This window comes from Dromaius novaehollandiae, chromosome 7 (genome assembly GCF_036370855.1).
Source record: "Dromaius novaehollandiae isolate bDroNov1 chromosome 7, bDroNov1.hap1, whole genome shotgun sequence".
Lineage (NCBI taxonomy): Eukaryota > Metazoa > Chordata > Aves > Casuariiformes > Dromaiidae > Dromaius > Dromaius novaehollandiae.
Genome location: NC_088104.1, coordinates 11,197,804 through 11,211,985, shown reverse-complemented (window position 1 = coordinate 11,211,985; position 14,182 = coordinate 11,197,804). Strand labels below are relative to the sequence as shown.

Below are 14,182 nucleotides of genomic sequence, written 5' to 3'. Positions count from 1 at the left end.
TTCACAGGAGGTGGATCCATGGCTGGCGATCAGGGGACACCACAAGAAGGAACCCAATCAACACCGCCCTGGGACAGACTGGTCTTTCACCCAGCACAAAGGCCGTTTTTGCTCAAGCCACCGGGTTAGAAGGGCCATTACCTGCTTCTTACCATAATTCCCAGGAAAGGGAAAGACAACAAGGAAGGCCAGTAATCTTCCCATAGTCACCTTCCCCCAAATCACAAAAGCAAGAAACTGCTCAACACCCAGACAGGGGTTTCCTTGAAGCACAGCCTATGAAGCTACTGTAAAGACTTAAAAATCATAATACCAGTACCGGTACTCCAGGCTATCTCCCTAGTTAATGAGCCCTAGCCCATTATTTCCTTACTCTTATCCACAAGTAATGGTTTGTGCACGAGTTTCCAATTAAAGTTAACATCTGAACAAGTCTGAACAACTCTTTAACAGGGGTGGTGTTCATTACCCAGCTTTTAAGAGACATTAAACCATCTGGGACAGGCCAATGGTCTCTCTCTTTCTCTCATGAGAGAATACCAGGTGCTAATTAACTTGCTTGAGGTTACATAAACTAATTCAGTGGTGGAGCTGGAAATCTATATGCCCGACATAAAAAAAAAAATAATAATAATATTTGCACTCAAACACTACTTTCTGCAGACCAAATGAGCACAAGAAAGCTGGAGAAAGAGCAAGGATGCTTCAGATGCTGGGTACAGTGTGAGAAAACGGAAGGGGAAGGACATAGGGAAAAAAAAGCTATTTAGCTGGTAAACAGAACATGTAGCAGCAGGAAATCGTTGAGCGCCTAAAAGGTTATCTCTAATTCACATAACCGCAGCTGACTGCCCCTCTCGTTTTGTAACACAGCAAGCGAGCTGGCTGCTGTGGCAGCATGAAAGCGTTGTAAGGAAGAGGGGAGCATCCCCAGGGGCTCCGCAGAGCCTCGTCTCCCCAGCCAGCGCTCGGCAGGACACCAAGCAGGCATTTCTTCATCCGTCTTGCGGAGTAAACAAGTGGAACTGGTGCCTGGGAGGGATTACATAAATCCCGCTCTTCCCCTTAAATTTGCAGCCCAGTATATAAATGCAGAAAGAGAGAATTGCAGTTCTCTTATTTTCAAAGAAATTTATTTAACAAACTTCAGGAACCTTGCTTGACACTTCAGCAGGCTTCAGAAAGTGAACAGTTACCAGTTGCTGCTACACAGGTTGTTGTAAGGATGTCCCCAAGACAATCAGTCCTGGTTTGTAGTATTTAGCCACCAAAATGCCTCTTCACTCAGAAATAGTAAGTCAAGGAGTATTATACAAAGCTAGACGAGAGAAAAAAAAATTTTTTTAAACTGTATTTTCGCTAGAGGATTCATTCCCTACCCCAACAAAAGGCCTCTTCTTCAGCTAGTAGAGGGCATCCTCAAGTCATTAACAACCCTGACGAGTCCTACATGAACTCAATGGCCAATTGTCCCCCTTCTCCCCCCTGCGTGGGGCAGGAGGCATCAGACAGGGACACAGTCTGGTTTCTCCCTGCCTTCCCCCAAGGCCAGGACCTGCGGGCTAAAGACACCATACCCCATGGGGACTAAAAGGAGTGCACACAGGATTGTGGCTGCCACCAAGAAGGCACCCAGTGAAGTTACATTCCAGGTTTCTAGACAAGCCAAGGACACCCAGGCCCTTGTCTCATGTCGGGGTGCAGCATGGGCACCCCTAGGCACCAGAACAGGTTCATTGGTCATTTAAGGCACTCCTCCAACTGCTAACATCAAAGTGCAGCAATCTGGGACTGGACCTTGCAGACTCTCAGTGAGGTAAGCGGTTCCACTAAAAGCAACAGCACTACCCATATCGGTGTCTGCAAGGTCAGCCCACTGGCATGCTTTGAACAGTGCAATTCAGCAAATCAAAAGCACCTTTAAAAAGGGATGTGATCACAGTGCAGTTTTCCAAAGGCAGGTTAAGGGCACAATCCCAGAAGCAGACATCCTTGGGAGAAGGTCAGGAAGCTCCAACAGATCCCCAAACATCCCAAGGGATTTGGGAGCTGTGCTGGATAACACAGCTCAGTGCACTATCTTATCCGGAAGAGACACCGACTGGTGCACAAAAGCCCAAGCGGCACTGACCCGAGCAAGCCTCGTGTCTAGACCTGGCATGAAACTTGATCTCAGAAGATGCTTAGAAACATTATTGTAAAAAAGTTATGGAAAGGAGGCTGTCCTCACATAGGGAGCGAGCCCACAGGGGAGCATTCGGCAAGCGCACACGTAGGCTCAGGCAGGGCTTGTGACTCCGGGCTTTCACACGGCTCCCCAAGCAGCGCTCCTTGCTTGCGGCTCACCTGCGCAGCCCTCTCGGCCCTTCTCCGACGATGCTTTTGTGTCAGGTAAAAAAACTGCATCAAAATTGCTGCACAGGAAACAAATACCTTGCTAACAACTATCAAGAACTACAGCGGATAAGGCACATATAAACATTTGTGTTAAAGCTAAACAAGAGGTCTCACCAGCAGATACAAAACAGCCATTAAATCAGAGAGGCTCTGGGATACCCTGAAGACATTTTTATCTGCTGCCCACGGGGTGCTGGACACTGAACAGGGAGAACGGGTTCGGAGCAGCCAGCCTCTGCAGTCGCCTCTCCTTTTATGTCAGACACCAACGAGGGATTTTAAAACCACCACAACTGTAGAGATCTCAGCATGGGGCAGAGCTCAGCTCCCGGAGCTGCCCCCATCAGCTCCCCCTCGGGAAACGCTGGGCTGCTCCCTCCCCCTGCCCTTGTTAGCCCTGTGAAGAAAACAGCTTGGCGTGGTCAGGAAGAGCCACGGTTCACTCATCCCAGCGGCGATGCTACGGGGAGAGGCTGTGACGGGCTGGTTGCAGCTGCAGGATGAGCCTATTTCCCACTGCCCCGGTGGGAGACTGGGTGCCCCAAACGCACGCCAGAAGGTGTGGCGTGCTGAGCAGCCAAGGCGACAGCACCCACCCAACACCCACGCAGAGCTCGTCTCTCTTTCCCAGAAAGGGAGCAGAAAAACACCGAAAAACAAAACAAAAAAAAGACCAGGAAGAGCAATGCCCTACAACAGCTGAGGAGCGCAGAGGGAAGCACAAATAATCTGTCCCCAATACCGAACGAGTGCATGAGCCACTGGCTCATGGGTTCTGGAGGATGGAGGAAAGCCCAGCATTGCCAAACCGTAACAGTACAGGCTGTGCATAAGCCTCACAACCGTGCGTGCTCGCGTGGGCTGCAGTTTGCCAATCTTCTACACGTTTAACAGGGAAACTCTCTTAATCCATTGCTCTACAAAGCTGCATTTCCATAACAGCTAGTTCCCACTTTGCTCATGCTGTGCGGTCCTCCATGCTCCTCGGTGAGTCTGTCTTCCGAAATCAAGCCGCCCAACTGACTGACGCTTCCCCTCTCCGCACACAATGCGAGACGCTGTGTCCTTTTCAAACTTCATTAGACTCCCTCTCCTTCCAGTCTAATTGGCACAGCTGATTACGCAAAGGCAGAGAGCACCCTTGGCACCTAGATTTTCCCTGGCCTGCTCCCCGGGTACGTGAGGCTGTTGATGTGGAGTCCACTGATCCCGTTGAGGAAGAAGAGGAAGGCAGCAATGAACTCGCACCAGTACGTCAGAGAGAAGCCGGTGAAGGTGATGTGATCCCTCAGGAGGACTGAGAAGCTCAGGACTCCAGCAGATGACAGCAAAAAGGAGATGAGGATGAGAACCGAGCCTAGCGACCACTTTCGCCTTGAGTTGGCATCTTCACAGACTTGGGAGACCATCAGGAGCTCCAAGCCGAATATGGCTACCACGACAGCAAAGGCTACCATGCTCCTGATGAGGATCATCCCCACGTTCATCCCTTCCACATCAGCCAGGCTCAGATCGGTGACGCATTTCAGGACGCTGCTGTTGCTAACGGTGCAGAAGTGCCAGAGCCCAAAGAGCTCCCCCCTCGCAAAAAGCCAGCGCCCGTCGCAGATGGAGATGGACGACAAGACCACGGCTATGGCCACGCAGAGGATGATGAGGCTCCTGATGAACGCCTCGAAGAAAGCCTTCTGTGGTCTCCTGTGCGCCAGCAGCCTCTGGGCCTTGGGGGAGAGCGGCGAAGAAAATAAATTGAGTTAACGGGGCCCCTTTCAGCTATTAATCAGGCCGAAATGAAATTAGAGGGACGAAGTTAATGGACTCGTAGGAATGATGTCAGTGCTGGAGGTGATCCGCACGCAGCGGCGCTCCCGCCCCGGGTGCGGGCAGGGCTGCTGCCCCCCGCCGCAGCCCCCCGGAGCCGGGCACCGCGCCGCCCCGACGGCTCCCGGCCGCCGCCCGCAGCCCCTCTGCTCCGCGCAGGGACATGCAGCGCCGTGCACCCCCCGGCCGTCCAACCCCCCCCCCGCCGCCACTGTGCGCCCCCTCCCCGCTGTCCAAACCACCCCTTCGGCGGTGCACCCCCTCCCCGGCCGTGCAAACCACCCCCTCCCCGGCGTGCAGCGCCGTGCACCGCCCGGCCGTAAAACCGCCCTCCCGGCCGTCCGAACCACCCCCCCCGCCCCGCCGCGGCGTGCAGCGCCGTGCACCGCCCGGCCGTCCAGCCGCAGCCGCAGCCGCAGCCCCGGCCGCGCACCCCGCTCCGCGGTACCTGCGCCCCGACGGCCGTCATGCTGCCGGCGGCCCCGCGAGCCGCGCACAGGCTGGGCGGGCTCCGGCCGCGGCCCTTTATGGCCCCGGCGGGCGGCGGCAGCCCCCGCCCGGCCGCCCCGCCCGGGGCCGCCGGGCCCCCCCGCGGCCGCAGCCCGCCCAGGTGCCGCGGCCCTGCGCGCCCCTTATCGGCGCATCGCCTCGGTGCCGGTGCCCTCAGCGCAACTGCCGCCGCTCGTAAAGTTTTATGCCCCGGTCTCTGCTAGTTCTGCCACCCCTAGTGAATTCCTCACTGCTGCGGGGCTGGGGTTGGTTTTTTTTTTTTTTTTCCTCCTTAGGCGCAGGAACAACAAGAGCAAAACAAGCCCGAGGAAGCTGCATTCTGCCGTGTCATCAGAAAGCCCTGTTTTACTGCCAGATCCTGCTGCAGCTGCAGCCGCGGAGGCTGCAGCGGTGCGGCCGCCTCCCGCAGCCCTGCCCGGAGCGGGGAGCCAGGGCCGCAGGCTGCGGGGCCCCCGCGCCCGAGGCTGCCGCTGCCTTGGCCCGCGGGGCCGGCAGGGTTTGACCCCTTCGTCTGGTTTTCCCACCTGTGCGGAGCCACGGGGTGCCGCTTGTCGTAACTTCACCTTGCTCTGATTCCCGTTTCTGAGCAAATCAGGCATCTTTACAGACTACCCGTCTTATTATTTTAATCTTTAAACCATTTTATAAGGGCTTTCTATTTGCTTCCTTTAAAAATACATACATATCTGCTATGATGTGGCTGGAGATGTTTTCTGTAACATTTTCTAATATTTTTCATCTTGGGGGGGAGCTCTGAAGAGTCCATTTACATATTTCAAGTTTTTATGATAACTTCTGACCTTTTTCTTTCTCCCTTTTTGCAAAATCTTTTAACGGCTTCTCTTCAGAGGTGTACACGCGGTCGGATTATGTTTCCATCAAACTTTGGATCGGGTGTTTTCCACTTGCAACACGTGGCAAGTTTTTGCAGTGGCTGTTAAAAGTCCTTCTCTGGCTTTGCGGTCTGCACCATTTCTTGCCTTCTGAGCACGCTGTCTGACCTAGCAAACTCGATGCTGCCTATGGCCCTTTTAATTTAGGCTCATCAGGTGACGGCTTAGACTGCATCCATCCTGGCTATTTATTCGGCGAGTTAAACAGCATTTCCAAATTGCGGTGTTCAGGCCGATGGCATACATTTGCCACTAGGCTTTTCCACTTCTAAGTGCTACATTTAAGCATATTTATTTGTTGTTGGCTCAAAATCGCAAGCAGCTTGTGCTGTCTCATTTGCTGGATGAAGCGAACAAACTCTGCTTGCACGTAACTGTGCTAAGCAAATGCCGGCTCAGGCCAGACAAAATAAACCAGCCTTATCTGGCAAAAACACTCACATGACTTGCGCCTTTTGTAACGTAGGCTCAATCCTGCAAAGCGTTAGGCAATTTGGTCCCCAATTAGCAAAATTATTAAGCATAGGTCTGACTTGAAAACATGTGAGTCACACTAATGACTTCAGCAACAGGGTGATTTCTTTCTAAATGTGGTGCATCCTGCTGAACCAAGATTGCCTCGCTGCGCAAGGCAGTGGCGAGCTCACATGAGCAAACGCGTGCATAAATCTCTGTAAAATGAGGAACCTGAGTGGTTATTTTGGAAACCAAAACTGCTCTGATCCAGACTGGGGTCCCTTCATTAGCTATAATGGCCAAGCTGCTTCCTTGAGAAAGGGGACTGGTTTAGCAATGCTACTTTGGTATCTCCTTTTGTTACCCTGGCTGCAGACATAAAACCGCTTTAATATTTTGTATTTAATTTAGCTTTTCCAAATGTAAAATATATCCTGGGATGAAACTTTACATGTAATTGATTTCAGAATATAGCAGAATTGCTTCTGCTGTTGTTTGGCTGGAGATACCTTATGTTAAATACGGCTGGATTCTGCACCTTGTGCTGCTAGAACCTGGCTCCTTGTTCAAATGGAAAGATGTATTTAGTTGCATTGTCTCCTAACCAAAAAAAAAAAAAAAACAAAAACACCACAAAGATTTTCTTGTTCTTTTCAGAAAAAAATAATGAAATTGCTAGATGAAAAGATAAATTGTGAAAAAAATGCTTCAAGATTACTATTTGGGGAAAACTATATGAAAATAGTGTTTTACAATAGAAAGATCCATACTTTTAAAGAAACAATAGAAAAGTAATTTCTCCTTCCCCGATTTTTTTAACCTACATCATAACAACATAAGCGACCTTTCATGCACTTCCAGTGTATTACTGGTTCAGCTGTGTCGGTCTGGAGTACTTGGTATCCTGCCACTTCCATTATTCTGTTTATAAAGTCCTTTCTCTGTTTAAACGGTTATTTCACATCCTCTCCCAGGAGAGAAATTTTTCAGGGAAATGTATTCATAAATAATGGCAATTATCACAGATTGCTCTAAAACACGGAACTAGCTTAATCTGGTCGGTTTAAAATAAGGAAGTTGAGTGTTGAGGAATCTTTCCTAGCTACAGGGACTGCAGAAGCCTGGCGAGCCTTCAACATCGCCAGCTCAGGGTCCCCGGGTGGCTCAGGAACTAGTTAACTGCTGAAGTCTTCCGCTTTGAGGCGAAGCAGTGGTTACTAGGCTCCTTACAAATGCTGAACAACGATAAATCACAAATTCGGTCCTCAAGATTATAAAGCAACCCGGACTGCAATGCACTGGAGCTACACAAGTGACTGGATGCAGCATGATACCTGCTGGCTCATGCACCAGAAAGGATCTGCTCCTACTTTTCCCAGTATATACCCTGCAGTATGGGGTTTCCCAATCTTGAAGTTGGTTACGTCTATAAATGCATTTATCTATCTGTTGAAAAAAAATTCTTTTTGCTCATGCATTTATAACTCTTGGAAGAGCAACTGGTGCAGCTAGGAATTTAAATCTTCATGTTATCAGATTCCCATTTCAAAATGTCTTTCCAGACAGAAGTTGTCCTGATCTTGGAGACAAAAGACCTTCAGTATGTTGTGGGCTGATACTTCAGGAGATGCCCAAGGCATGCATGAAGGGCAAAATGGTTTTCTTTGTATCTGCCAAAAAGAAGTGGGAATGTAGAAAATTTTATGAGGCAAGAGTAAGAGAGTGGTAGTCTTGTGCCACTGTTCTTTTGCAGTGTTTTTTGCAATAAATTAAAAATACAAGCTCAAGAAGCGGCATTCAGCTCTGGCTGGGTGCACCCTCGTTGGACTAAAACGGAGCTTCTGGAATGGGGTAAAAAGTCAGCAAGTTGCTGGCAAACTGCTCAAGGCAGGCAGCTTCTGGGAACAGGGGCACGGTCATCCTCAGCAAGCAGTGCCCCGGGCAAAATGTGTGACAGAAGGCGCTTTTGGTTCGTACCAAGGGCGGTGCAGCTTGGACCCACCCCTTGTCACAAGTGCTTTCGCTCACGATTTTCCCCACCTCACTGCAGTTTAGGGCCGCCAGCATGACAGCCTTGTGCTGGCAGGAGACGAGAGGCAGCTGAGCGTGTAAGTGGAGAAGGCTCCCAGGCCAGATGGTTTCACTTTGCCTCCTGTCCAGACACCTTCCCGGTGCCACGGGAAGCCGGGCTGTAGCTGCCCGGCCAGGAGCTGTCACTTGTCATTGCAGCTCCAGGCTCTCCCGTTTACTGCTGGACACGTGCAAAAGTTCAGGCAATACAGACTGCGGAGGGTTTTGCTCCTATTGCTCACCCAAATCCAGCAGCAACTGTCAACGCTCCCATAACTGTTTTGGAAATGTGTTGATAATATGCTGGTTCGTCCCAGCTTTCTCCCTGGCTCTCCCTTTCCCACCCACCCAAATCTATCCAAAGGAAAAGACAAGAAAGAAGAGCACCTGAGAGAGAGACTTTAAACAAAAGGATGGGGTTAAAAGAAGGGATTTTATGCTCGGGGCGGGGGGGGAGTTTCCACCACTGACGAGTTTCTGGACCTAGCTACTTACATGCAACCGGCCTCTGCATCACATTGCATATCTTCACAGACCTCACGCTGGGCACTTGCTTGTTCTGTTTTGGATTCGACCCTTTTCAGGGACCTCTGGCAATAGTTGGGCTGGCTTAGGACGTATCTGCAAAGTATTTGCATGCATCCATCACAGCAGAAACTGATGCTTTGAAATATATATTCAAGATGGAAAACAGAACTCCAGCCCTTTTATCACTTAAAAAAAAAAAAAAAAAAAAAAAGTCAGTATTTCAGTACAATGCAAGACGGAGGGAAAAATCAGATTATTTGGTTTCTCGGCTGTCTTGTATATGTTTTTTATCTCAGTAGAAACTCAGATCAATGCAATTAAATACCAGAGTTAAAAATACCAAGCATGTTAAACTAGTGAGCATCCCTTTAAGATTCAAAACTCCTTCAAGTAGTGTTAGGAGGAGATGGCATACTGCAGTCTCAGCCTCACGGGGAACACTAAAATGACTGTCTTGCACAGGTCTCTCTGTAGTCTCAGCATTTCTGCATATACTTATCTTAATTTTGAATATGTGATAGCATTTTTAAAGTTTTGTCAGTCAGCAATCATAGCTGTCTTTTTGCAAACCTCAAATCATTCTAGGTACAGCTCTGAAGACGACAGACAAAAAACAATCCCAGGCTTCCATCTGTGTTTTCATCACGTCACAGACCTCTCCTTAGTTCAGGATGCCAGTAGCCTTTATTTGTAGAGGTAAAAACTTCAAACTGCATTAATGTAACTGCTTCCCTCTGCAGGTCTCCTTTTCCTTGTTCCACACTGTCTGGTGGAGATAAACAAGGTGTCTCCTTGGCCATCTTAGCTAAGTAGTATCATTTTTATTCCTGCCAGGGTGTGGAATCACATGCTTGAGGCAATCTAGTCTTGCAAATAGAGAACAAATGTATGACTTAAAAAGGGCTTTGCAGAGAGATCACATGATTTCCCAGTTTGTCAGGGCTTTGGCCTCTTTTTATTAAGGCACTTCAGTGCAGGAACAGTACTTATAGCTAAAATAATCCTTTCTAGCGCAAGGATTGGAAGAGATCTGTTGAGCCATTGATTCCACTTCCAGGCTGTTTTTCATACCACCTCTTTCATAAACTTAACAAGCTACAGGAATTTTGACCAGATGTTCCAGGATTGTAAGGGGTCCTGGGATCTTTAGAGATGTTCTTTATCATAGCCCCAGGCCTATGCTTATTAATTTTACTGTATTTATGCATGGCTTCTCCAATAGCGTAAGCCTTTTTTTTCTTAAGTATAAGAAAGATTCAAATAACATCAGACACAAAAACATATTAAATGATTTTGAAAAAGGCTCTGTACCTCTCCAGGTACTCTTAATGTAACATAGGATTGCTCTAACACTACACTGAAGGGCAAGATGATTGTTAAAAGATGAGCCAGCACCAACAAGTGTTAGAGCACCAGACCTTGAAGACAAACGGACATGTGGTAGGACCAGCCAGAAGTCCAGAAGCCATAGGTGTAAGTGGGAAAGTTAAAACAGACTGCTGCAGCCAAGCTCCACCTGAAAGCTCTAATCTAGAATAACTCCCTCAAGATGGGCTTAACTTGCCATAGATGCTGGTTGTAGAGGGACCACACACACATCATTTTATAAAGCTAGAGACAGCAGCTCACATCTAGAATGGATTGGTGTTATTTGCACTTGAACTTAGCAGTTGAAGACTGGCTAATTGAAAGACCCGTTATCTCTGTGTGAAGATAATTAGCATTCCTTAGGGGTGTGTGTGGAGGAAACAGACTCCATCTTCTTTTGTTGTGTTTGTATTTTATAAACTTCTACTTTCTAGTTTATTACTATGACTCTTATTCTAAGTGTTATGAGTACGTAATATTAACTTGTCTTACCTCTGAGTAGTTTTGACAAGTTGAAGGACTGCATAACCCTTTTTGCATTAAAGTTGTGTTATTTCGGAATCTAACCTGAAATGCATTTTCTTTTCCATTTTTCTCCCTCCTCCATCCCTAACTGACCCCACCAATGTGCACAAGATAGCTCAGATGCCCAGTCACCCCAAACTAGTATTGCTCAATATTGTGGGCTCTGAACACTCAGTAGACAAGTGCCTACACTATAAACAACAAATGCAACCATCATTTATTTTAAGCAGTCAAATCAGAGTCAAATAAGTTCAAAGGTTAAAATAATACTTGTATTGTGAAACACGATCACTTCAGATTAGGGCTGAAGAATTTTGACAGAAAAACAGTCACCCTTGGAGTGCCTTTTAGTCAAACAGAAAACTTAGCAGATTAGCAACCTTCAAGTTATTGACCGTAAGCAGCACACTAATACAGTGGTATTTGTTAAATCTGCACTAGGAGCATTGCACATTCACGTCTTCAGTAAGTGCAAACAAAACCCACAAGGAAGAAAAAAAACAAGGAGAAAAACATTCCTTTTATAGCTTATCTCTAATTGCACTGGGCACCATTCGAGTAATTTCTCTGTGCAAGAGCTAATGGTAGAAGAGTGATAGACAGCACACTGTCTTATCACACACAAGGTAACGTTATTGGCATATCCAAAGTCCAGATTGCATTTTGCACACTCTGCAAACTTGGCGAACCAGACCCGAGCGCACAGACGCCAGCTGGCCTCTGACCGCCTGCATGTTAGGCTTGCCTCAGAGCACGTCTTTCCCCCTTCACAAACACTGCAAGAGTCAGGGTGTTGCTCTCCTTTCTTTGATCTCTAATACAGGGGAAATAGCAGCTCCCTGAATGGGTGTCAGAACAATCCCCTGTTTTTTTGCAGTGCTGCCCCAGCCATCAAAAGCATCTGTTCTTCTGTATCAAGAGTTCCTAATACAGACAGAGCAACTGTTATAAAGTTGTATTTTGGTTTGAGACCTGCTGCTTCTGTTTCAAACCTCAAAACAGGCCGTATATCTTAACGGTTATTATTTTTACCACTCTATTAGTTTAATGAAAGCTATTTCCTCTAGCTACAAATCAGTTTGTGAGCGTCCTTAAACTATCTTTGCTCCAACATCACTACTGCTAGAGCATCATTTATGCAACCCAGAAGTCCCATGCTTCATACTAGCAAGAATTATGTGTGTTATGCAGTAAGTTGGCAGCATTTTCAGAACAATCCATGCCTTTATGAGACATTCACCCTGCTGCGAAACAACCAGTCCACTGACTCAGTTCACAGCCTTTTCAGTGGTCTCCCTCCAGTAGTATCCACGAGCATCGCAGCATTTCTGAAGAGAAAGCCTGAAAGAGGCCAGTTTACCAATAGCATCCAGTAAGTGCTTCATTCAGTAATGATTTCCAAGCACATCCGTTAATAGCTGTACAGCCAATTTTTGTTTCTCTTCATCATCCATGCTGTGCGCAGATATCAGTACCTTTGTTTCTGCCTTAACACCTCCTGTGAAGTCTCTTACTGCATAGCTTTTACTTCCATTAAAACTTGAATTTTTCAACATACTTGTGAGATGGCAATGAAGCTGCCCTCTGGCTATCAATTGCACAAAGGACAGATTCATTAGCAAGACCAGTGATATTACTTTTCTAAAGAAGATGAAGCTGCAAGCAGGAATATGTTACTATGGTAAAAATAAAGCACCCAAACAACGATATTCAAGATAGAGCTGTTTGTCACTTACAGAGGCTGGTAAACAACGTTATTTGTAAATACAAGGTGGTGTTTAAAAGCCTGGCCAATACCAAGTCTTCTCCAGGTTAAGCACCATATATATAGTAACTGTTCCCTAATGCCAGACAGGCATGAGAAAAGTGAACAGCACTATTGTAATTACATAGTCTCACAGGGAACCTAATGCAGAATTAGGAATAGGATATAGCTCTTCCTATTGGCAGCCCAATATTTAGGCAGAATCAGATTCTGCTTTAGTAGTCAATAATTCTGAAAAAACTAAATATCTGTTTTGACAGAAAGCATGTTAGCAAAACCCTGCATGCTCACAGTAGGTAAGATTCCAGCAAATAAGAGCTGAACTGGAAACATTTGCTAGTACGAGTTAGGTTCTGCTACAAGTCAGTCAAATCCCCTAAGGATTACTGGCTTCACAAAACACAGCTGCAAAGATGGAACTAGCTATGGAATTTAGGTCTGACAAAGAACTAAAACCATCTTGCCTTATGCTTAAGAGCTACTCCTACCTCTGTTTTGCCGGGTGAACATATTTAACACTTCCTATCAAGCAACTCACAGAGGATGCAAAAAGGGGAAAAAAAAAGACATGCTTATACTACTTACATAAAAGAACAAGGGAGAACAGGAATAAGCAACCTTTTTCCCTTGCGAGGGCAAGGAACAAACCCTTCTTTGTTCAATCTCCCATTAAAATGTGTTGGAGTAATCGGTTCCAAGAGCTTTTTTGATTAAATGTAGCAGAGGTGGAAGGTTGTAATTTTTGAAAGGATCAGAGGTAAAGTCAGGTCCACCTCTTACCAGTGGTATAAGAAAATACAAGTTAGAGCTATACACAGTACAGTGTGTATAACGTAGTACAGAACTATGTATTTAGCTAGCCAGATCATAATGGTAGCTTTCACCCCCATGTATTTAAAGAAATTAATTGCTTACCTGAAGGCAGCTTGATCTGAAGTCCTCATCTGTTGAGATACCCGACTGTATATGGGAGTTGGAATACCTTATTCCCATATATATTGCGATTCTGTTCTTATATGCCCTATAGTAGAATATCTCAGGGTTTTGCATTTTGAAAGTAAAGATTCTCCTTCCAGCATCAGCAACTCTAATACAGCAGATTTGGCAGTCAGGAATAGCTAAAGGTGTAACAGAGACAAGTTTTTTTTTACAAAACCCAACAGTTTTAACTTTTGCTGAATACCATTGTAAACTTGCTGTTTGAACAGCATTGTAAGTGCTAGATTAGTTTATACGTGGTTCCCTCGTCACTGCAGGTTTGCTATATGGTAGCTCAGGTAATTGCAAGTACCCTACAATTACAGGCAATACAGCATCGGAGCACAAACAACTCAGTTTGCTACAGACTCTTTTTTTTCCACAGGGAAGGTTTTGTGTTCAGATGCTGACTAACTGCCTTATTTCCAGAACCTCAACATTATTGTTGAGGGATAACATCTCCAAGATGTGTTCTACAGAATGTGATTTGGTGATTGTTTGATGAGTCTCTGAAAGCCCCAGGCAACAAATATCCAACATCTTGTTCTTAGCACACATGGCATTAGACCTAGCCTGTTCACAGTAACCTTTGAGCTCTGGCTTTTGTGGGTTGCCATTTATCTCCACGACAAGGAGGCAAAGGAGAATCAGTCATCACTGGTTTGGTTTAAACAGGAGCCGATATTGCACGAAACGCAGGTTACTGAGGCCCCCTAGTGACAGGACGACTAGAGAGGTTAGTGCTAACCCCTGCTTTAAGCCTTGGAAAGAAGTGTTCAGTGGCTGCAACGCAGCAACTGAGAGATGTGTCTCCTTGTTTGAAGTGGGGATGAACTCGGAACAATTTCTGAGGAATGATCATCACAACAGC

At 46.7% G+C, this 14,182-nt stretch overlaps 1 protein-coding gene across 1 annotated transcript; it reads right to left on the bottom strand.

Annotated features, from left to right (window-relative positions):
• Positions 1 to 1,111: 1,111 nt before the first annotated feature.
• Positions 1,112 to 4,797, bottom strand: TMEM37 (transmembrane protein 37). The gene is made up of 2 exons (XM_064514654.1): positions 4,667 to 4,797; positions 1,112 to 4,118 (listed from the first exon to the last, which is right to left on the bottom strand). Exons 1-2 carry the CDS (start codon positions 4,685 to 4,687, stop codon positions 3,546 to 3,548), a joined length of 594 nt encoding a protein of 197 aa, XP_064370724.1. The 5' UTR covers positions 4,688 to 4,797; the 3' UTR covers positions 1,112 to 3,545.
• Positions 4,798 to 14,182: the final 9,385 nt, after the last annotated feature.